Source organism: Serinus canaria, chromosome 20 (genome assembly GCF_022539315.1).
Source record: "Serinus canaria isolate serCan28SL12 chromosome 20, serCan2020, whole genome shotgun sequence".
Classification (NCBI taxonomy): Eukaryota; Metazoa; Chordata; class Aves; order Passeriformes; family Fringillidae; genus Serinus; species Serinus canaria.
In genome coordinates this window covers 13,469,495-13,491,773 of record NC_066333.1, presented here as the reverse complement: position 1 = coordinate 13,491,773, position 22,279 = coordinate 13,469,495, and the positions used below count along the sequence as shown (strand labels likewise).

The 22,279-nt window shown below is 50.6% G+C and overlaps 1 protein-coding gene across 2 annotated transcripts; it reads right to left on the bottom strand.

The window, feature by feature from the left end:
• Window positions 1-295: 295 nt before the first annotated feature.
• Window positions 296-14,105, bottom strand: SALL4 (spalt like transcription factor 4). Of its 2 annotated transcripts, none has more exons than XM_009093158.2 (4): window positions 13,964-14,105; window positions 4,420-6,954; window positions 3,518-3,825; window positions 296-2,449 (listed from the first exon to the last, which is right to left on the bottom strand). In XM_009093158.2, exons 1-4 carry the CDS (start codon window positions 14,031-14,033, stop codon window positions 2,030-2,032), a joined length of 3,333 nt encoding a protein of 1,110 aa, XP_009091406.1. In that variant the 5' UTR covers window positions 14,034-14,105; the 3' UTR covers window positions 296-2,029. The 2 variants fall into 2 exon arrangements, with proteins under 2 accessions (XP_009091406.1, XP_050838206.1); XM_050982249.1 differs by lacking the exon at window positions 13,964-14,105 and adding an exon at window positions 11,575-11,702.
• Window positions 14,106-22,279: the final 8,174 nt, after the last annotated feature.

The following is a 22,279-nucleotide window of genomic DNA, read 5'->3' as shown; positions in this document are numbered from 1 at the left end:
GAATGATCACAGTACAAAAATGATTGCACATATTCCTGTCATTCTGTTCTAGAGTGGAAATCAACATCCCTAGCACATCCCAACCCCTACAACAAACCCCAGCTGTTCTTGAGGAATGGATCTCCAACTCCTCCACAGCTTCCTAGCCCCTGTTGTTCTAAGCAATGAACTAGAGCCCAACTCTAGCTCCTGGATGTCAGGTCCCTGGAGTGAAGCAGCATGCTGCCTCCTGAACTCGCTCTTCAGCAGGCACTAAACATTTGGCCAGAAAAATGTTCAGCACCAAGTGTGAAAAAGCCATCCCAAAATTTATTCTCAAAAATGTCAACAGAAACGCATCAGTAGATACTCAAAACTACAGAGTTCTTCAAAGTCATACATTCACAATGTAGAAATGTGACAACTGGGATGCCTTTTGGGTGGTCTATGTAACAATATCCATTTTACAGTGTAAACAGGTACTGGTATGTTCTTACCCACAAGTCCAGCGGGAAAGGCACAACTCGGCATACAGAGATCATAAGCAAGAATCAGGTGCAACAACATCACACGAACTTTTGGTAAATCTGCATTTTTGGGGCCTTCCACAAGAGACTGGACTTGAAGATTTCCTGCAGTCAACAGCCAGGTTTCTTTCCCTCCTTCAGTCCTTCCACACCAAACGCTCCCTTTTGCAGCCTGGTTCAGATCCCACTCCACATCCAGTTCCAGCAGGCGTTCGAGGAATAGTGAAAGGTCAGTCCAGCAACTCCCCAGGTGCTTCCACTAATAATACAACAGGTTTTGGTTTCACATAGTGCATGGAAGCATCTGCTTGGATCTCAGTCATTACAGTGGTCATTATTAGAAAAAATAGACACTACAACTACAAAAGGAAAAAATGAGGTAGATAACTTAGAATCCAGATGACTATCCCAGCAACCTTCATACAACACACACGGATCATTAATTACCTTTTTGGTGGAATGCAAGCCCACAGACCACCAAAAAAACCTTAATGACCAGAGTAGGAATGCCATCCAAAAACCCACAAAACATTTAACCTAAGCATGAATACTTCATATTTAAATACAGGTTTACACAGACTGATCTCCTAAATTACCCAAACGAAAAATAAAAAATAAAAACAAAAAGTCTCTTGCAAAGGAAACCAGTTCCCATGGCAAATTGCAACAGTCACCTGAGATTCCTCGCAGAGCTTTCAGACCTGACTTCCCAAGGCAAGTCTTCCCTTTCAAGAAGAAACAAACAAAAAAAAAGTATATACATACCCACCCATGCTTGTTTGGGGCTCTCGGTATTGAAATAAAACATCTAGGAAAAACTGCACATCTTTGGAAGCAGGAATTTTGGCACTATATTGAACGACTGTCCTAGTAGTAGTATTAAATAAGCAGCAGTCAACAACACAAAGAATTAATTACTTAGGAGCAGTGACTAAAGAAAAACAGCAACTTGCTTTTCATAGAACTTCTGAGGCAAAAAACCAAAGGAATTAAAAAAACAACTTTGTAGTTTTTATAGCAATTATTAAGAAAAAGTACATTCAGAAACCACACAGAGCCAAAAATCCAAACAGAAAAACTCTAAGAGGGTGGCAGACATTCTAGGATATTTACCCGCATCAATAGTTTCCATTTCTCATCAGTAAATAGAAGCTTTTCCATCGACAGTAGGTTGTTCCACTCCATTCAAAACCCCCATTATCACTCTAAACAAAGAGGTAAATATTCTAACCTTTGGAATTTCAAGTTGTAGAAACTTCTGTAAGGCTTGTACACATTAAAGTCACACGTAAGAACTACTTTGCAAGACCCGCATCTTTCCAAATAGAAGGAAATCCTATTATTTATTAATTACTATTTGCAAAGCAATATCATGATTGTACTCTGGGCAACTCTTACAAAGACAACCATAAAATCATTTGCACGTCAATAGGAAAATAGGAGGCCGAAGTGGAATCTCTTAAAAATATATGTTTGTGTCTATATATATTTGTTCTTTCTGTAGGTCAACTCCTCTCGAGTCCTTAGCTGACGGCGATTTTGTTCTCCTCCAGGAAGAGAGGGAACTGGTGTTTTGGCACACTGTCTGCAGCAGCGCCGCCCGCCTTCTCCGCCTCGGCAGCGCCAGCCGGGGCCGGGTCCGCCTTGGCGGCTGGGGCAGAGTTCAGGGGCGAGCCCCCGGCCAGGGGCACGGGCAGGGCGGGCAGGGCCCCGCTCTGGATCACCGAGATCTCGTTGGCCTTCACGGCCAGCCCGTTGCTGAGCACGGCCGCGTACTGGTTCCACACGGCGGGGTCGATGCTCACCGAGGGCGCCACCATCTCCTTGGGGAACATCTCCGACACCTTCTTGGGGTCGTTGCCCAGCAGGGCCATGGGGTTGTCGATGGACAGCCGCCTGCCCCGCCTGGCTGAGTTGTTCCACATGTGGGTTCCTACGTGGACCTTCCGGAGAGGGGGGAAAGCAAAGAGAATGGTTAATTCTGCAGCTCCTCCGTGGTGGACCCAAATTCTACTTTGCCTGCAGCCAAGTGGCCCAAAGAAGGCAGGCTTGCTCTGTTTGCATTCAGGTAAATATTAAGTTGGGTGGTTCTTGTCAGAGTTCCCTTCCTGGCATGTGTACGACACGGTCATTCACTGCCTGACATCGCCGTGGCTCTCTGGAGTTGGCTGCTAGAGGGCTTGAAGGACTGTGTTTTACACCTGGAAAAAGTGCTGTTGGCAAAGACACCCTCTCTCCCCCAAAACAGAAACCACATTATCTGCTGCAAACAGACCACACTGAAAGAAATACTGGGTAATGCAAAAAACCACCAAGTAATTTGGCAGAGGTTCAGTTAAGCTGAAATCTTCCACACCACATTCTGCTGGTGCTTCCAGCAAGGCACTGCTCACACACTGCAGAGTATTTTCTCCCCCCATCAGCATTTTTGCAAGAGGACTGAAGAGCTTGAAGAGGTTCTCACAGGGAGGGAGAAGCTTCTGTGCAAGTGAGGGAGCTGAATCCCTCGCGGGGCAGATGGATGGATTCATCTGGCAAAAGGACAGACTCACAGCGCTTCTTCAGTGTGTGCTTAGCCACAATCCCCAAGCACTTTGTCATCTCAGGATTATCCCAGTTTATCCCTCCTCATCTCACAAAATTTCAAGCACTGCAGTGTAATGCATTTACTCAGCAGGCAGTATTTTGTAGCAGCCTATGAAATACTGATGTCTTGACACATCCAAATCCAAATTAAAAAAGAAAGCAATCTGCTTAGTGAGGGCTAAGGCTCCCCTTCCATCCCAAAAGGAAAGTCAAGGACAGCAGCAAAGACCTGAGGGTGATCTCAGTAACACTTCCACAAAAAGCTGTGTGGAGAAGCTCAGGAAGGAGACAAGGGTCAAAGTAAGCATTTGAGGAACTAAGAGAAAATCAGTGCTGTCTCAGAGGCAGCTCAACTATTACAAACAGCCTTTCCATCCCTAGCCTTATTGTCACAGAGCAAGGAGATGACAACAGACAGGACGCACCTTCAGGTTGCCTTTGGTGGTGAAGGCTCTCCCACAGATGGTGCAGGCAAAGGGCTTCTCCCCGGTGTGGGTGCGCTCGTGGATCTGCAGGGCGCTGGCAGAGGAGAAGTTCTTCCCACAGGTAGTGCAGATGTGCTGTTTGGCAGGACGGCAGAACTTGGGGCGTGGCACCAGCAGAGGGGTGACCCCAGGGGACAGAGCTGGAGGGCCAATGAAGTGGCCAGTGCTGAGGGGACGATCGCTGGGCAGCTCCATTTTTATCAGGGCTGGTGGGGCTCTGACAAAGGCAGCTGGAATACTGCTTCGACCTGGAAAGAAAGCAAAGGTTATGCTTTTATCCCAACCTAATTCTGCTTCCAAGCTTAAGCCTGGCTGAGACTCGAGGCCCTGCCTTTGAAGCTGTAGGTGTCTGAAGAGCACATCTGCAGAGGCCACCACACTTCCTAGGATAACCCAAAACAAATCAGTTCATCCCGGGGTTTGTTTTGTGAGCTTATGATACAGAAAGCCTTTCAGGTCAAATTTAGATCAACCTTAACCTCAATGCTACAGAGCCTGAAAACCACACAGACTATTTTAGGGTTTCCAGATCACCATTGGGATAAGTAGTTTTCCCTTAAAACACAGATGTGGATTTTTAAAAAGCTATAAGGACATGTCAAGTGAGCCCATGAAAGACAGAGAGGGCACAGTCTACATTAATTTCAAGGAGATGACAGCAGTTAAGCTTTTGAATTTTGGGCCTGACTTAGTCAGGAAAAGTTTACAGGGCCTATGCCCTTATCCAAACAGAGGAGCAGGAAGAGGGGAAAGCTAAGGAAGTTTGGTTTCCTGTTGGTCCTTTTAGGATTGATTTCCTACTGCCACACCCCAAATCCCTGCCAACACTCTGCTTTACTCACCATATTCTCCATTTGCAAAGTGTAGCCCAGGCTCTTCCTTGATGACCTTCCGACCGACGTTGCCGTACGTTAAATCCAAAGCTCCGACAACCCCTTCCACTTCTGCAGGAGCGCTCTCAGCACCCTCGGATTTACTCCCCGTGCCCGAATCCTCCTGGTTGTTGAAGGCAGGTGACTTGGACCTGACGCTCTCAGCCTGGCTGTTGGCCGGAGACGGCGCCTGCAGCGAGGCGGCCTCGGAGGCGGCGGGGCTCCTGCCGTTCTGGTAGTCAGCATCGCCCGCCACCGAGGACGAGTCGTTGGTCATGCCATCGCTCTCTGCTGAGCCGTTGTCGCTGGACTTCAGACTGCTCTGCCGCTGCAAGCTCAGCGAGGAGGTGACCATCTTCATCTGGTTCTCCAGCGCTGCAACCCCAGAGAAGGCGGCGGCCGCGGCGGGCGACTCTGATTGTGCATCATATGGAGTAGGAGGTTTGGAGGAACTCTGGGGGCCATCCTGAGAGTCCATGTCATCTTCCATGTCTATGCTTTCCACGATCTCCTCTGGGCGACCGACGTCTCCGTTCTTCTCGGGCACGGCAGGATCCGCCTCGGCGCTGTCGCAGGGGGATTCTGGCATCGGGGTGTTGGGGATCTGCCCGCCCATGTGCATGCGGATGTGCTGCTGCAGCACCACGGCGTTTGTAAACTTCTTCTGGCAAATGGGACACGAGTGCTGCATCTTCAACGGGGTGTTGGCCCGGTGGACGCCATAGTGGGTTTTGAGGTTCCCTTTAGTGGAGAAGGCACGGCCACAGATCTTACACTTGAACGGCCTCTCCCCAGTGTGGGTGCGGTAATGCATCTTCAGCGAGCTCTGGCAGCTCAGCACTCTGTGACAGATCAGGCACTCGTTGGGATCAGAAGTGGACTTGTCAATATTTTCAACCAGCTGCTGGAGTTTTGATGTCTCTGAGCCTTGCTCGTTTGACCCACCTACATGGAAGATGCTCACGCTGCAGGCAGCTTGTGGTGAGCTCAAGCTCTGCTCTGTTCCTGACTCGTGGCCAACCGCCCCCGATGAGGAGGAGCCACCCTCACTCTCGGGAGAGGGCCTCGACTGCAGCTCACTTGAGAACGTACCAGGCAGAGCCTCCTTGATGCCTGCCAGGCTGGAGATGGCCTGAGGCGCGCCGGTGGCTGCGGAGGTAGGCAGAGTTGTTAGGAGAGGTTTGCTGTCCACAATCAGGTTGGACTCATCCAGTGGCACAGACATCCCGTACGGGATTCCAGTGCTGGTAGGAACATTGTCCAGGTGCTCAGGAACTGGGTAAGGATTCATCTTTATGTGGGGGTACTTGTCTTTGTGACGCTGAAAATGCACTTTGAGGTTTCCTTTGGTGGTGAAGCGGTTCCCACAGATGTTACACTTATAGGGCCTTTCCCCGGTGTGGGAGCGGAGGTGGATCTGCAGGGCACTGTCGTTGCCAAAGACCTTCCCACAGAATTTACACTTGTGTTTGAAGAACGGCTCCTCTGCGTTCGGTTTGCTTTCGGACACGCTGATGTTGGGCGGTTTCCCCTTGCCCTTCTTTGAGGAATCCATCACGGACGAGACGGCCGAAAGCGGGTTCTGGAAGATGACCGAGCCGGAGGACTGAGGTAGCAAAGGATTTGGGAACTGAGAGATGGAGCCGGGGAGGCCTCGGCTCCCCTCTGGCTTCAGGGGGAAGGAGGAGGAGAGCCCAGCAGCCAGCGAGCTGGCGGCTGCAATGCCAGTGTTAGAATGAGGTAGCTTTCCTTGCTTCAAGGATTCCAGTGATAGGCTCTGGCTCCCAGCTTTCTGTCCGATTAAAGCCACGGCAGCCGAGAGCTGCTGGGACATGTGGGCACCCAGAGCTTTGAGCGGGTCAGTAGCAGCTGCTATGGAGGGGTGCAGGGCGTGGGGAGCCATCATGGCGATCTGGATGCGGATCTGCTCCGTCAGCTGGATCTGCTGGAGCTGCTGCTGCTGCAGGCACACCAGCTGCTCCAGGATCATGGGGATGGCGTTGAACCCGGCTGCCGAGGAGGAGATGGCGTCCGACGTCCGCTGGTTCACGGCCACCTTAGTGCCACGGATGGTCTGCAGAGTCACGTTAGTGTTCGGTACTTTGGGTTTTGGTAGATAGCTTAGGCCAGGAGCTGCAGGCGTCAGGGGGGGTTCTATTTTAAGGTACATTCCTCCTACCGGCTCAGCATCCATTTTTCCTTCTCTCTTTTCCACAGAGGCAGCGCAGCCCTTGGCCTGAATGTCCTTGCGTGTCCTGCCATCCATTCGGTCGCTCGGGAAGGTCCCCAGAGGAGCCTCGGAGAAGCTCTCAGGGGGGACTGTTCCCTCGCTGTCATTCATGATTAGAACAGGCGGATTTTTAGTGCAATTTTTCTTATGCTCAAGGAATTCAGAGAGAACAAAGAATTCTGCACAGCATTTCTCACAGATTTTGGTTTCCTCCGTGCGGCACCTTTTGGAACTCATCTCACCATCTCTATCACCTGGGACGTCTTGTGGACTCCCTTAAAATGAAAGAAAGTCACATTATTAATTGCTAGATTTAGACCAAGCATTCGCTATTAAGATTGCTGACTCCACCCAAATTGCAAATTAAAGTACAAGACACTGGAATCAAGTTTGCACATTAATCTGAAGTTCTGCTCTTTGTTTTGATGCCAATTCCTTCACAACCCCAAATTAATCTGCATCTCAGGTCAGTTTACAAGAAAAAACATATTTTTAAAGGACTCTCACAAGGATCAATGAAAAAAGATTCATTCCAAATCCCTTTATACAGGTAAAAATCCCCTGGAAGAGTTCTGCAAGGCAGCACCTGCAACACAGCTTAAAAGGAACACCAGGACAGAGGAGGCGGTGAAGCACTGAGCAAAACACCACACATGAGTTATCTGCTGTTTACACTTCAGGTTCTAATTCTTTGTAAACCACCTCTCAGAAACTCAGACAAGATCGTTAACACAGGAATTCTGAGCAGTTCGTACTGTACCAATCTAAACGAGTTGTGCTCTGCCATTATGAAAGTAATTACAAACCAAGAGGGCTGACAACAGCCAAGCAAGGCCAGTATTAGCTTTGAAATCCTTTGAAAGCAAACACACCCCAACTATAATCTCTACATGGACACAGTAGCAAATAATGATTAAATCCAAAATTCGACCCTCGAGTATGCGTCCCCATTGATACTTATGATTATTAAAAGCTAATACAAGTAACAAGTCCTGTGCACAAAACTACACCAAGGCATTTCCGACCTCGCAGGAGGCCTCCTCCAGCCGTACCCACAACTCACCCACTTTGGGAAAGGGCAGGGAAAGCCAAGAGTCCAGTCCTGCCCTTCCACCACCAGCACAGCACAGCTCAGACTGAGCACAATTTGTACATGGACAAAAAAAAAAAAAAAAATTTGGGGAAATATCTGAACTGCAAGAGGTTAAGAGAAAATACAACCAAAACAGGATGTTTTTGCTCAGCCTTGCCATCCCTCAAACAACAAACTCCCAGCTCGCTGGAGGTGGGGCAGAGCTCAGGGCAGGGGGGAAAACCTCCCAGCCAGGGGGAGGCAGAAAGGGCTCCGGCAGGATTCCAGCCCCCACGGGCTGGGACACCCTGGAGCTGCCTGATTTGCTCTCATTCGGGGGTGCCAAGGGCTCACAGAAGGGTGGCACCCCTGTCCTGACCCGCCCGGCTCCAGCCCCGGGTCCCCAGCCACCCCCCGGGGTGGGACGAGGTGAAGCTCAGGAGCTTCTTGTGGCTTTGGCTTGTGCAAGGTGCGGCCAACCCACACCTGGGTGTGTCCTGAACATGGAGGGGACCACGTCCAGGTGACAACTCGAGCACATTACCCTGCTTGAGGGAGGATATGGCAACCCTTGTCACTTCTGACCTCAACAAGGGCACTGAGTGTGCTCAACAAAGCAAACTTGAACCGTTTAATGCTGGGTGGCACCAACTGCATGTGAAAGTTTACTTGTAAAAATAAACATTTATCAATAACAAAAATTGGCAACTATCAGAGGCCTGTTCTGCTGTGATCTGCAGAGCAATAAATCCAAACCTGCACAAGTCCTTGAACAGGGAGGAAGGGAGTTCTGAGCACGACTAGGATCAAAAATGTTTGGATGCCTCCCATTTAAACAGGGAAAATTAAACACTTCCCCTTCAGCCCAAACAACTCCTCTAAGTGAAAGAAACAAGAATGGCAGCACACATTTCCCATCCCAGATATCATTAAAGTGATGTCTCTAAAGCTGATTAAACTCTAAAAACACACAGAGAAGCCCAGCCGGCAGACAAGTACAACTACTGCACAATTCACAACCTGGTCAACCAGGACCAAGAACAGATTATTTTAAACTCGTTTTGCAACACTCTGAGCAGATATACCTGGAAAGAAGGTACCTGGATTAAAAAAAAAAAAAAAAAAAAACGAAATAAACCTCCAGAACTACTCTACACTGACTTGAGAGGTCTTTGACTACTTTCCTGTTTCACAGAATACTAAAATAGAATTTCATAGAATACTAAAACATAAAAATCTCTTCCAAATCCTCTAAGTGTTTGGGACTTTCCCAGTCCCATCCCCCAGGCAGAACAACACTGTTTCCACGTCATGAAATAATAAAAAATAACCTCAGCTTTTACTTGTTCCCGTGGCACAGTAATGTCTGCACTAAACACTGTTGCCCACCCCCAAGCAGATATTCCAGGATAATGTCTAGACAAGTCCTCAAACTTTAACTGCTTCAAAGCATCCAATCATTTATCTCCTTTCCCATGATAATACTTCTTATTTTTCTACTTCTGTGCTGATAAGATCACACTCAATTCAATGCCCCTTTCCCAATCCCCAGCACAGCCCACGCTCCTCATTTTCATCATTCTGAGGAGCTCTGGTGACTTTCCTGGTTCTGAGCAGCAGCTGCCATCTCAGAGAAAGAGACTCCAGCCCACTGAGGGTCCCTGGGCTGGGCAGCAGAGGGTGGCAGCCCTGCCCTGTCACCTATTCTCCTTTCCCTGACAGTGAAGCATTAGCTGGACTCTGAATAAATTCAATTCAGACTTGAAACGACTTGCTGCATGACAAACAGGGAAGTTATGCGTTATTTTCCCTTTTACCTTAAAGAAAGGTGTTTAGATGAATTCATAAGGAGAACGCTGGGTTATTTTACAGTAGCTGGAATAACAAAGGAGCAATTGACTGGTTCTGTAAAAAACACAACAGCTTCTGTGCAAATCATGGCGGTTTGTAACTAGCTCCTCTTCCCTGCCCCAAGTGCTGTGATCAGAGCCCCTGAGCTGCCCGAACCCAGCAGTGACCACCGAAATTAAATACCAGCCTGAACTCGGGGTTTTCATGCCAGGAGGGCAGCTCTGCCCACGAGGATTTACCCAGCACTGCCCTGCTACAACCATTCCTCTGCACTTCACTCAACCCTCTCCAAAGGCTTCCCAGGGACAGGACTTCTGCTGTGGTTTTTTTATCTCCCCACCCCCGAATTTCAGGAATGTTATCTCTCAGCATCTAGTTATCCAATAAGTTAGAAGAATGCAGTAAACCCAGCAGGGGGGTTAGATTGAATCACTGGCAAATGGATGGATAAAATCCACTATTGTGTAGGACAAGGCAGTCATCGACAAGGAAGGCTGATAAAATCCACACCGCTCAAATGATTTTTTTTTTTTTTTAGGAAAACAGTTAAAGGAGTGAAGTAAATGTGATTTGGTGTGATTTCAAGAAGGGTGCTGCTGGCCTAGCACTCATCTAAGCCATTAGTGACTTTTCCCCTCAACTTTATTTCACTTGAATTGGGATGAAACAGAAGCTTTCCCACCCACTTTGTTTTTTTATTCAGGAGTTTTGATACCTTTGGTGAGTTTACTTTCCCCACAGCCTCCATCTGACCAACTACTTTTACTTTAAGGTTAACAAAGACCATGCACTTCCCCGGTTTAAATTAACTCAGGGAGGATTGATTACCACCCCTCCACTCCTGGACACAAACCCTCTGCCATCCCCTCGCTGCTGCTCTCAGGGTCGCGCTTCCCTGATGGTTTTCTCCTTCTCCACAGGAGAGGGCTTCCAAAAGCTCTAAACTGCCCCGAATCGCCCTTCTCCCACTCTCAAACACCATTTAGCGCATTTTAGCTGTGACAAAGTCACTTTTTTGAGTAAGTAAAACGCAGGACTCACAACTTACAGAGATACTCCAAAGGCCTTGATGCTCTCTACACTGAATTCACCAGCTGCGTTTTTCTACCCAAGAACGAGGCAGGAACGCGTTCCCCCCACAATCAGCATTTCGTGCTTAAAGGCTCTCTCTCAAAGCTTCAATTATTTTATTATCTACTTACTAATTCCCCCTTTGGCCTAAGCACAACTTCAGGCGAGGTATTCAGCCGAAGACGGAACAAACCACAGCGAACAGGCGCCTTAAAGAGCAGAGTAAGCGCTACAAGCCGCGGGGCGAGCGGGGAGCGGAGGCGCTGCCCCCCGAGGGCTCGGAGCCCCCCGGGCCGCGCTCGGAGCCCCGGTGCTCGCTGCCGGGGCCGGTCGGTGGAGGGCACTCACGGCCCGCGCTCCGGCCCCGCCGGGCCACCACCACCCCGGGCGGGGCCACCGCCCCCCGGACCCACCTGAGCTGACAGCGAGCCCCGCACCGCGATCCGCGGCCACGGGGGTGGCTCCGGCTGGCTCCGAGCCCGCGGCCCCCCGAGCCCCCCGCGCTGCCCTGCCCGGCCCTACCTGGACCACACTTAACACCCGCACGGTGTTTAAGAGCGAGCTAAACGGCACAAACCCCGCTGCCAAGGTCAATTGCATGAGAGTCCTAATTGTGAGCCTGACATCAACTTACCACCCACAGCAAGCAGGAGGAGGCAAAGGTTAGAGCAGCAGCTCTGTCAAAACGTCACATGCCGCCGAGCGCGGCGAAAGGGCTCCATCCCCGCTACCAACATAATGCTGCACTTACGTACAAGGAAAAGCAAGCCGGGCATCGCCCCCCGCCGCCCCCCGGCACCCTCTGCCCCTTGCCGGGGCTGCGGCACCCCGGGCACGGCGGGGATGCTCCCGCACCCGGGGCGGCCAGCCCCGCCAGCAGCTCCGGGCAAACGGAACTAACCTAAGATAAACCACCGCAAAACTTGGGCTTTCCCGGATCAACCTTTCCTCGTCCAACATGCCTCTCCAGTTCTACAGAGCTCGGCGCACGAATCGGAGATATAATTGAAGCAAAACTACGCTAATTTTACCCTGAGGGAAAACAAAACAAAAAAAAAAAGTTGCAGTTTGATACTGTATTTTTAAGAATGAATCCGATTTTTAATGGCAGCAATCCAGCACAATAGGCATTTTCAAGCCCTTTGTGGAAATGCTAATTTTCAGTATGTAGCATTATTCCCCTGCGACCACCTGCTGATTTTTTGACCTGTTAATGGATCCCCAGGTTCGCGGGACACTTTAACCCGCTGCATTGTTCACAGAGGTGGGTCCCAAATCGCTTTGCGAAAAAAGAGAATACTTGCAAAAAGGGAGATAAGGGCTTGATTTTATTATTACGAGTGTGTGTATATCCTCGCTAATGCCCCAGACAAATCCCTGCGGAATTTCGACTTTGTTATGCAACTTCATCACTTATTATTTACGGGCACACCTGGAGCGGGGAATATCAAGACTATTTGGGAGATTGGCGGGCGGTCCGAGTCGTCGGAGCCGCAGCCGCGGGTTGCATTTCGGAGAGCGGAGATCCCGCAGGACGGGACCTGCCCCGACCACCCCAAATCCACAGCACCCCTCGAGCAGCAGGAGAATCCCCCCAGGCGGGGCCACAGCTTCCCCAGGCCCGCCGGCCTGGGCGGCCGCTGAGGGCTCCGCAGGGATTTCATCCAGGGTTTGGTTGTTAAAATTGAGAACGGGAGGGAGGGGAGAAAAAAGCCCGAACAACAATAACAAAAAAGCAGCTGGCCATTGCCCCGGAGAGCGCGGTGTGGAGCGATCCTCCCTCCCTCCCTCCCGCACGCCTCCCCCGCCCCAGCGGCCGCATCAGGAGTGATTAACCCTTTTGTTTCAGCGCGGGGCCGGAGGTGCCTTTCCAGCAGCGGGCAGAGATTTACATGTGGAAACATCACCTCCATCCCCCAACCTAACCATATGCACAAAGGAAAACAGTCATGCATTAAACATGGGATTTATTGCCTTCTGGCCAGCATGCTGTTTCTTAAGTCACCATTAACCGGACCCAACAATTGCACATTTCGTCTCAAAGAGGAGAAGGGGGAGGAGGGAAAAAAAAAAAATTAAAGAGCCTGAACCTCCTGCGGGCTGGGAATAAGCAGGATCCCGTAACGTGCATGGGTTTTGATCAGTTCTAGGCAAGGAAACAAAACCAGTCCCAAACGCAAGCAACGATCCCAAATAAAGTTCTTGGGGGGCTCACGGAACAACAACCGCGAACAACTCCGAACAAACGCTCCCCACCCAGCCGGGACGTGCCCTCCTCCCGCCGCACGGGAGCGGGACGGGCACCGCGGGAGCGTCCCGAGCTCCGCGGGGAGAGCGGGGGAAGAGCCCCGGCGGGGCCGGGAGCCGCCGGCCCCCGCAGCCCGGCTCGGGAGATGCTGCTCCGGCAGCCCCGCTCCCGTGGGGGCCGCCAGCGAGTGCCCCCTGCCCTTCCCCTGCACGCCCACCCCATCGGCACCTCCCGGCCGATTTTGGCCAGAATTTTCTGCTTTTCCCGAAGCGCGGCCCAGGAACGCGAGCTCCCCAAAACTGGGGAGAGCGATCCGCGGTGCCGAGTCCCCCACGCCGCCCAAATACAAAGCGCTCGCGCACACCCCACATTAGCTCACCGGAGTTATTTTAGGAAGTCGGAAATCAAAGATGGCTGGAGGTCAAGCTACAAAAGGTCCAGGGCGATTGTGATCTCCAACAAAAATAGTCCGAGCGTGGAGGCTTTTCCCCCCGTTTTTGTTCGTTTTTTTTTTTTAAGCCCCACAAAAATTCTCATCCAACTCCCGACAAAGTGCTAAGCACACCGAGGAAACCCAGCCCGAGCCATTTCCTAGCCCTCCGAAGTTCTCTGAAATTTTACCCCCTGCTTCCCCCACCCCTTCACCCCCATCCCCCCAATTCCCTCCGCCTCGGGGAGCCTTTGGGGTTCCCCTCCCACGCGGTCGCGGCCCCACGCGGGACCCGGCGGAGGCTCCGCGGGCGCGGGGGGAGCGTGCGGAGCATCGCGGGGCAGCGCTGCGCTCCGCAGCCGCCCCAACCCGAAACCCCCGAAAATAACGAGGAGCCCGTGCGTCGCTGAGCCCCGCCGGGGAGTTCGGCCCCCAAAAAACCTGGGGCGAGCCGAGGGCCGGCTCGTGGCGGAGCCCGCGGGGGGAAAGGCGCGGGGGATGAAGCACGAGGGTGGAAAAAGCCCCCCGGGAAGCGCCCCTCGCTCCCGCCGCCGTCTCCGCGCATCAGCCGAGCCCGGAGCCGCGGCCGCTCCGCGCCCCCTCTGCGCTCACCACTTGCAGCATCTGGGGGCTGCTCCTCGGAGTTGATGTGCTGGGGCTTCGCCTGCTTCCGTCGCGACATGGTGCACCAGCATCGGGAGCATGCAATAGTAGCAATTATTTTCCTCTTCACAACAAATTCCTAGAGTTGGGAAATTTGGGCGGAATGCGCATGTCAGAGTAATTATTATTATCAATAATGCATTGCGATTTATCATGGGTCCCTGACGGCTGATTGGCCTGAGTCCAAGGGCTCACAGATTATTCAAATCAGCCCCATTGATCCGCGCAGCGGGGCACGCTGGGCCATGTAGTCCCCGCGCCCGGCCCGCCCCGGCGGGCGACAAAGGCGTGAGCCCCCGGGGCCGGGGCAGCCCCGGGCCACCCCCGGTAAACAAACAGCGGCCAGCGCGGCTCTCCAGCCTGCACACCGACTGTACCTTTGTTGTCTCACCTGCGCGGTTTATATCGTGTTTTAAAGAGTTTTTCCCCCATTCCCCTAAATCAAGCGGCAGCCCGGGACAATGCTCATTCTTCCCTTTGTCGCTCGATGAGGTGGTAAGGGAAGAGCCCCGAGAGCTGCCAGGGGCGAGCGCGGGCTCTCACGGTGGGGTGGGCGGCTGGAGGGGCTTTAAAAGCGGATGCAGACGGAGCGTAATTAGGCTGGTTTGGTTCAGCTGTTTGAGGACTCTAAAGTCTCGCTTTCTGGGAAGCAGGCAAAGCTGAGCCAGTAGTATTTTTAACAGCAATTAAAAACGTGAGGCACGTGTGAAAAAGTTGAAGCAGCAGCGCTTTGAGAGCGTTTTCCCTCACTAAGTTGGCTGCGTTAATGCACAGCCGAATAATTTTCATCTTTACTCCCCTTTTCGGCTGCTGGGTTCCATGGGAACATGAGCCACGCAGAAACCTTCCCCGCGAGCCCCAGCCAGGTGGCCCCGGGCTGGGTGGCACATTGGGGACGGTCCGTGTGGCTGGAGGTGGCTGCAGGACCCGGCTCAGCTGAGCCGGGCACTGAATTGTGCTGCAAAGCCCCCGAGTGTCACAGCAGAGTCACCCCAGACCCTCCGACCCCCCCCCCCCCCCGAAGCCACACCGATCTCACAAAAGAAAAATGTGAGGATCCTTGAATGTGTGGAGATGTGGACTGCACATCTCCAGAAACTGCAAACACTCATAACAACTCCAGAAATTACCAAAACTCCAAACACTGCAGAATCTCAGTGGGACACATGAGTGCTTTTTGATTTAATGTAGAACAGCGCGCCCCAGGTCTGTCTGTGAGAAATGAAGTGCTTTGCTGGAAAACACTGGGGAGAGATTTATTTGATGAAGAGATGATGATGTTGATTTGGAGGAGGACGAGAGATAAGGGCTCAGGAGAGCCAGGTCCAGCTGAAGGCACACTCGGTGTGCACTTGCCATGGCATTCATCAGCAAGCCATGGAGAGGGGGCCGTGCCTCAGTTTCCTGCCTGTGCAGGGAGGGCTCAGCTCAGGGAGGGCTCAGCTCAGCGCTGCTGTTTGAGCAGCTCCCACCCCAGGGCATGGGGCGGTGCCCAAGGGTGGTGCACGCTGGAAACCCCAAATCTGACTCGCCAGCAGGAGGGAGGAAGCGATGATGGCACCTCAGGCAGCCACACAACTGCCACAGGACATTGCACAACACCAGGGGCTCGTTCCACCTGGTTCTTCAGTGGCACTGTTACCCTGGAAAACCCCCGGGGGCTGTACAACATTTACTCTGTACCAAAATTTGTGCTCGTGCACAGTCATGCCAAGTACTGGTCAGGATTTTCTTTGTTTTGGGGGTGCTTGAGGAGGGGGGACCTGGATGGGACAGGCGTGAAATCTCTTACTGTGGTAGATGGAGGTGAGCAGTGCATCCTGATCTAATTAGTTCTGTATCCTCTGGGGCTTGGTTTTGTTTTTACAGCGTCCCATAAGGGGGTTTTATTTAGCTAAGGATAACACAAATCTTGCAGAGCAGAAGGTGTCACCCTCCTCCTTGGACAACTACTGAACATGGAGGTCAGGGGACAAATGTTGGTATCCAGGCCACTTTCTTCTGCAAGCAAAAAATGGTTTAAAACCCCCATTCCTGGTGCATTTTAATGTGCATTTGGGCACATTAAGTCAAGAGAAACTCTGCATTTACTAATATGAAATGGGAGAGATTCACAGGTATTTGAAATCGCTGACCATTTTAATCTGGTGTTTACTCCACCCCCACCTTGCCCAAAGAGCTTCTCTATATTTGTTTGTTTAACCAACAGTTTGAAATGCTCTTTGTTCCCAAAGTGTGTCCCGAGGAAATAGACTGTTAAACGGGATTGATACCAATCGATCCACAGATAGATACTCACATTGATGAATCCTCTCCTTTTACACTTGATATGCTCAGTATGACCAACAGATTTTCAGTTATTACACGGAAAGCTCCCAAGCCACACCAATGAATTTATTAACCACGCTGGTTTATGTATCCAGCTGGGAGACTGACAGCCCTGTACAGTAGATCCATACTTAAAATAGACAACTCCTGTGGAGCATTTGTACTGAATTTAAAGGAATATATTATATGAAATCAATAGAAGTTTTGGTATTGATTTCGCAGGACTGCGATTTCACTCAGCACGGCTCTAAAACACGGATAAAATAGAATGCATGGGAAGCATTAGTTTAAAATAAAAATGTAAAAGTTGCTGTATTTAAGGCTGGGAAGACAGCACAAGTAGGTGAAAGAGCACAAAGAAAGTGAAAAATACGGGGAGGAAGAGGAAGAATGTGACCAAGGGAAAGCTGTCCTGATTGTATTTTTCTGGGAAGGTGTTCCCAGCCAGTGGTGGTTATAAATGGGCTGCCCTGGCTGATTACATCACATGCAAAAGGCATTTTGCTTGGCTTTAGCACGATCATATGGATTAGCATGATTACGGCTCCTGGATTTGAAAAATAGCAGGCTTCCTCTTCGGGCTTGACGTTTTATTTATTTTTTTAAGGAAAGTGCAGAGGAACAATCTTCTACCACCAAGGGAGCTGCGGCAGCGTCCCTGGCAGGCGAATTTCCAGCAGCAGCTCGGGGTGACAACAGGAGCTGCTTGAACGCCCTGCCCCAGCAGCACGTGGAGCTCCTGCCACCAGCAGCTGGCTCTGCCCAGCCCTGGAAATTCCTGTCCTCTGGAACGGTGCTGCAAATTGGTTACATCCATGGAAAAACCGGATAGGGGTGTTTGCTGAAGATGTGTGTATTGTGTGTATCTCCCTGTGCTCACTCACTAACTCCCACCAAGGGAAAGGACATTGCCCCAAATTCTGCCTCGTCTCCTCTGAGCAGCTCTGTTTGTTGCTGGGAAGAAAACACAAGTTTCAAACTTAATAAGCTCAGAATCCAAATGAAGCTGAAAATGCCTTTTCCTGTGTTACCTACATCTTTACAGCTTGGGGAGCCCAAAAGGAGGAAGGTCTCTGAGGCACAGCAGCTCCCTTGGCTGGGGTGTTCCTGCCCTGCTCCTGGCTGCAGCTCCTGCCAGACAAAGCTCCCAGAGCGCTCCCAGGGCTCCTCTCCAGTGCCCGGGAGGCACCGGGGAAGTTCCCCGTTGGAACACGCCAAGGGAGCTGCAGGGTTGCTGATATGAAGTTGTCCATGGCTCTGCAGGCAATGTAAATCAGGGTGATTAGCATTCATGGTTGGGCCAGTTCATCAAGATTGAGTGCAGAGACTCAGACATTCAAATTCAGAGGCAGTTCATAAGGGTGTTAAACTGAGTGTTGGCAAGGGCAGCGACTCCTCCAGAGCAGACTCTATCCCAGTCCAAACCCTGGAGACTCCTCCCTAAACACCTTGTATGCCATTATAACTATGATAATGGAGGGACTTTTTTCTCCTGTATAGCAAAATAAAGGTTATGTTCTCCCTCAGCCCATCCTCCATCTTCCTTTTTAGAAGCTGCTGAGCACCTCGGTCAAACCTGATCTCAGGGGAGAAGTTCTGAAGACAGACGTGAGTTTGTGTTCATTGTGTGACAATCATCACCTGGAGAGAGAAGAAATTTCCAGATTAATGTGGTCACTGGGAGCAGAATTCGGGTTCAGACCTTACCCAGACAGCAGCCAGCGAGGCCGAGGCACCAGAGTGGGACTGAGCAGGGGAGAAGGATGGAGAGCAGTCCTTCAGCAGCCTCTGGGAACAGCTCCCTGCTCTGCCTGAGGTGCTTGGGGTCCAGCTGCAGGTGATGGCACAGCACTGCTGAAGGAGGAGAAGCAGCTTCCAGGAGGGAATTAATGCACACAGACTGAGCTGTCACCTGGCCCTGCTCCTGGTTTGAAATGTCATTTCAGGCCCATATAATCACAGGGCCCCCTGGTCATTACTAACCTTCAGGCCAACCTTAGAAACTTTCCTTCCAAGCTCAGCTCTCCCCTGCAAGGGAAGGGAATTACACAGGAACTGGAAGTTTTTGAAAGACCCACCAAGGAGCTGCCAGCCAGGAGGAATGAGAGGCATGTGGGTTAGGCAGGTAAACAAACAAATCTCTGGGTGTTTGTCAAAATGTGTTTCACCTGCACAGGAGTACACTTTATCAGCTCTGATTTCTCAGTGAGTGTCCTTGTGCAATGCCCTGTATTAGATGTCAGATGCCATCTGAGAGCAAGAGGTCCAGCTTTCCCCAAGAGTATTTTTCAGAATGGGTTACCTGGGTGTTAAGTGAATAACATCCCCCCTCCTCTGCAATATTTGTTCAATTTCAAACCCTTACTTCCTTCTGAATAAACCTAAGAGCAGAGGTGGGTGTAACTTGGCTTTATTTGCTGTGTTCTTTGAGTGTCATGGCCCAGTGATACATCAGGGAGAGAATCAGGAATCCTGTGAGATCCCTTCCTCCCAGACAGGGTGCACAAAACCTTTCCTTAGCCCTGGGCTGTAATGGAGCCTAGGGAGATGTCTCATTATTCCCCTTTTTGCAGCAGTGGTGTGAGGGTGCACCAGGGCTGCCACAGCCTGTGCTCAATCCCCTGCATGCCTTGGAACTGGATTGTGAGGCTTTTTTGGAATACCAAGCAATGCCTGAATGTGCCTTCAGTGAAACACTGAAGCAGATGGCAATGAAAATACAAGTTAGTGGGGAGCAGATGAGGACCCCCTCCCCCTGTGACCCTGCCCCAGGTATTGGGGCAGTGCTGCTCCCAAACCCATTTGCTGTCACACTCAGTTATCCCAAAAAGCAGCTGGGGAAAGGCACCTGGAGCACGCTGCCTGTCCTGGCAAAGGGCTGAGCTGGGCTCCAGCCCTGAGTTCTGGTGCTTGCAGAGAAAATCCTCTCTGTGGGGATGACTTGAAACAGCAGCTGAGAGAGAATTATCAATTTCCTTGCTCGTGTCAGCAGAGCACCAGGATCGAAACTGAATTATTTTCAGATGTCAAAATACCACTTAGCAGGGGGCTTTTACTTAGTAAAATTAGCTTTCATTTTCTGCTTTTATGACTGTGATTAATAACATTTTTTTGAATGTGGGAGACCTAATTCCACTTCTTCTGCTACAGCAGTTTTTCCAATTACTTTTATCAGTTACATCCCAGTCCTAAATTTGGCTACTTTCCATATGGGTGAATTTGGTTCTTGCCACACTTGGAGAAGGACTGGCAACCAATTGTGAGTGGAGATTCAGAGCAGGTTTGGGAGGTGCCATCTGCTCTTTGATAACTCAACTTCTAGTTAAAAAAAAGAAAAATCTTATCACCAACTAAAAAGTCCCCAAGCCCCTTGTCTTCAGCTGTTGTGGCTGGAAGTCAATAGGAAAATACCCAACCTAAAACATTAATATTTAAAAGCACAGATAGAAATGAACACAAAACTATCCAATTAAAAGCTGACAGAAAAAAGGACACAAAAGGATGAGTTGTTTTTGTATGAAATCTTAGCTTGGGATGATGACTTGAACACCTCAAATGATCACATTTAATGCTCTACTCTTTATGCCAGGAGGGAGGGGGAAATGCAGGGGACAGGACAGAAGGATCACTTTCCAGCCCCTGCACAATGGGCAGTGTTGTCCTCTCCCCACAAGGGACAGGTCTGGCACCAAGAGCAGGGTGTGGGAGCAGCTCAGCCCTTCCTCCTGCCCATTCCCTACAGGCCATTCCTTGTCCAGCACTCAGAGCTGGTGCTGTGCTCTGCCTGCCACCATTGTCTCCAGAACCTGATTCCAGTGCATCCTCTCCAGCTTTAGGACATTTCCAATGCCACCCTCTCACAGGAACTGAGGGGTTTTGTCTGAATTTTCAGAGGTAACACAGCAGAGCCAGCCCCCTGAAGCTGAGATTACACTTTTAATATTGTTTGATATCTCTACTCAGGCTGGGCACAGCTGGGTGCATCAGCTCCTCTGAGTGCCTGGGGAAGCTCTTGGGGTGACAGGGAGAGTGGATTTGTGGCACCCCAGGTGCCCCAGCTGTGCCAAGGTGAGCAGGGAAGGTGCCAGGCAGCTGCCAGGCTCCAAGGGGATGCCCTGGTGGCTCTCCCTCTGTGGGGGGAGCTGGGATGAGGAATTCAGGAGGAGGAAAAGAAGCAGCCAAAGCTGAATCAGCTGTACTTGGCTCAGAACAAAAGTACTTTTTAAGGGCCTTCAAAATGATAATCTTGGCAGGGATGTGGCTGCAAGGAGAGCTGGTGCAGGGCTTGGATTCAAGGAGGATAAACCCATTTCCACTGCCAACCTCCCACTTTCCAGCTAGTTGTGCCTTGTAACTTGGTTATCCCTGTTAACAGCTACATTTTAATGTAGAAATGTTAGCCAAGGTCCAGTCTGCTCCACAGACTTTAACTAGATTAAGAGGCAGATCAGCTATAATTGGAGTCCCTGATTGAATTAGATTGGGATTACAAATATAATTGGATACTCCCCTATTTGAGACACTTCAAAGGAAATATATCTTCGGTGCATGAAAGCTGAAAAATCAACAAACCTTTGGGAATCCCTGAGCCTGTTTCCTGTGGGGACACAGCCAGGCCCGTGGAGCTCCAGAAAGATATTTTTTAACAGTTCACTCGTAAAAAAACCCTAAATCAGATTCCAGCCTTACATTCAAGTGGAAGGCAAGGTGACCTTGCCACTTTTTAATCTTGTGATAGTGGTACAGGCAGATTAGGCTAAAACTGTGCCTGAAAGAAGCTTTAAAACCCAGTAACAAGTCCTCAGTATGGACTAATAGGTCTCGGTTTTTATTTGGGGTGGAAGCAGGAGGCAGGGTTGAAGGAAAGAACCCCTTTGGCTGATGTGGCTTTTGCAGAATTTCCATTTGAAAGGGGCCCTTGGGTGAACAATCCCAGCCGGGCTCAGCGCTTGACACCTTGCAGCACGTCAAGGACAAAAGCTGAAAACGTTTTTGGTTTTTTTTTCATATGATATCTTTTCCTGTTTGTGGCCTTCAGGCTGTCTCTCCTGCGAGCCCCAGCCACTGGGTAAGTAGGTCACACCGTGGGCAGGCTGATCACAGCAACAGCAGGCTGACAGAAAAACCTCCTGGGCACAGTTTGGGGAGAAAACCAGAACTGTAACCAGAACTCCAGCTGCCTCTGCAGGGAGCAGCCTTGAGAGGGAAGGAAATCACAGCTCCACCCTCCAGCGCCCGGTCCTGGCTCCCTGGAGCCAAGTGAGCCTCCCTGGAGACCCCAGCACTCCTGGGAGGATGCTCCAGCCTGGTCCAGCACAAACCACTCCAGCTCCCATCTCACCTCCTTCCACCTCCCAATCCAGGCTTCCCCAAGGCCCCAGACACTCAGTTTTATAAATTATTACGTGAGAGGTGTTTTCAGGGGAAACACCCGGCCTGGGCTGTTCTTTTTGCTGTTGGTTCTTTTTTGAGTGTTCCCTTTCTTCACCTTCTCCTTGCACAGGAATTTGGCACTCACAGAAGGAGCCCAGCTCAGCCCTGAGCTCTCAAAGTGCCTTCCACACATGAAATACAGGTTAAAAACTGAAAACAGCCTCAGCAAAGCACAATCCCTGACCTGCTCCTCACAACACTCAGTCCTGGCTCTCCCCACCAAAACTCAGGAGCAGCAAAGCCCCTCCACAGGACACTGGAATAGCAGTAAATAAATTGTAACCCCCACACTCTTTTGCTGATTAATAGTTAACAACATCCCTGTTTAAAAGTGTGCCAGGACAGACTGGGTCCTGATTTTTTTTTTTTTTTGCCATCCCACATTAGGTATTTTTAGGCAAAAAGACAAATGCATTAAAGTAATTCTGTGGCTCAAAGTGAGACCTGTAACCATGAAAAAAAGGAGATATGGGACTCCTGGCTCCTTTGTGTAACAGATCACGG

Bases quoted from the DNA above. Each gene is read 5' to 3' on its own strand.
- SALL4 (XM_009093158.2), bottom strand. From the start codon at position 14,033: ATGTCGCGACGGAAGCAGGCGAAGCCCCAGCACATCAACTCCGAGGAG. The intron at 3,826-4,419 runs GTGAGTAAAGCA...CTTTCTTTCCAG, and splicing joins CTTTGCAAATGGAGAATATG to GTCGAAGCAGTATTCCAGCT. The intron at 2,450-3,517 runs GTGCGTCCTGTC...CCTCTCCGGAAG, and splicing joins CCACCAAAGGCAACCTGAAG to GTCCACGTAGGAACCCACAT.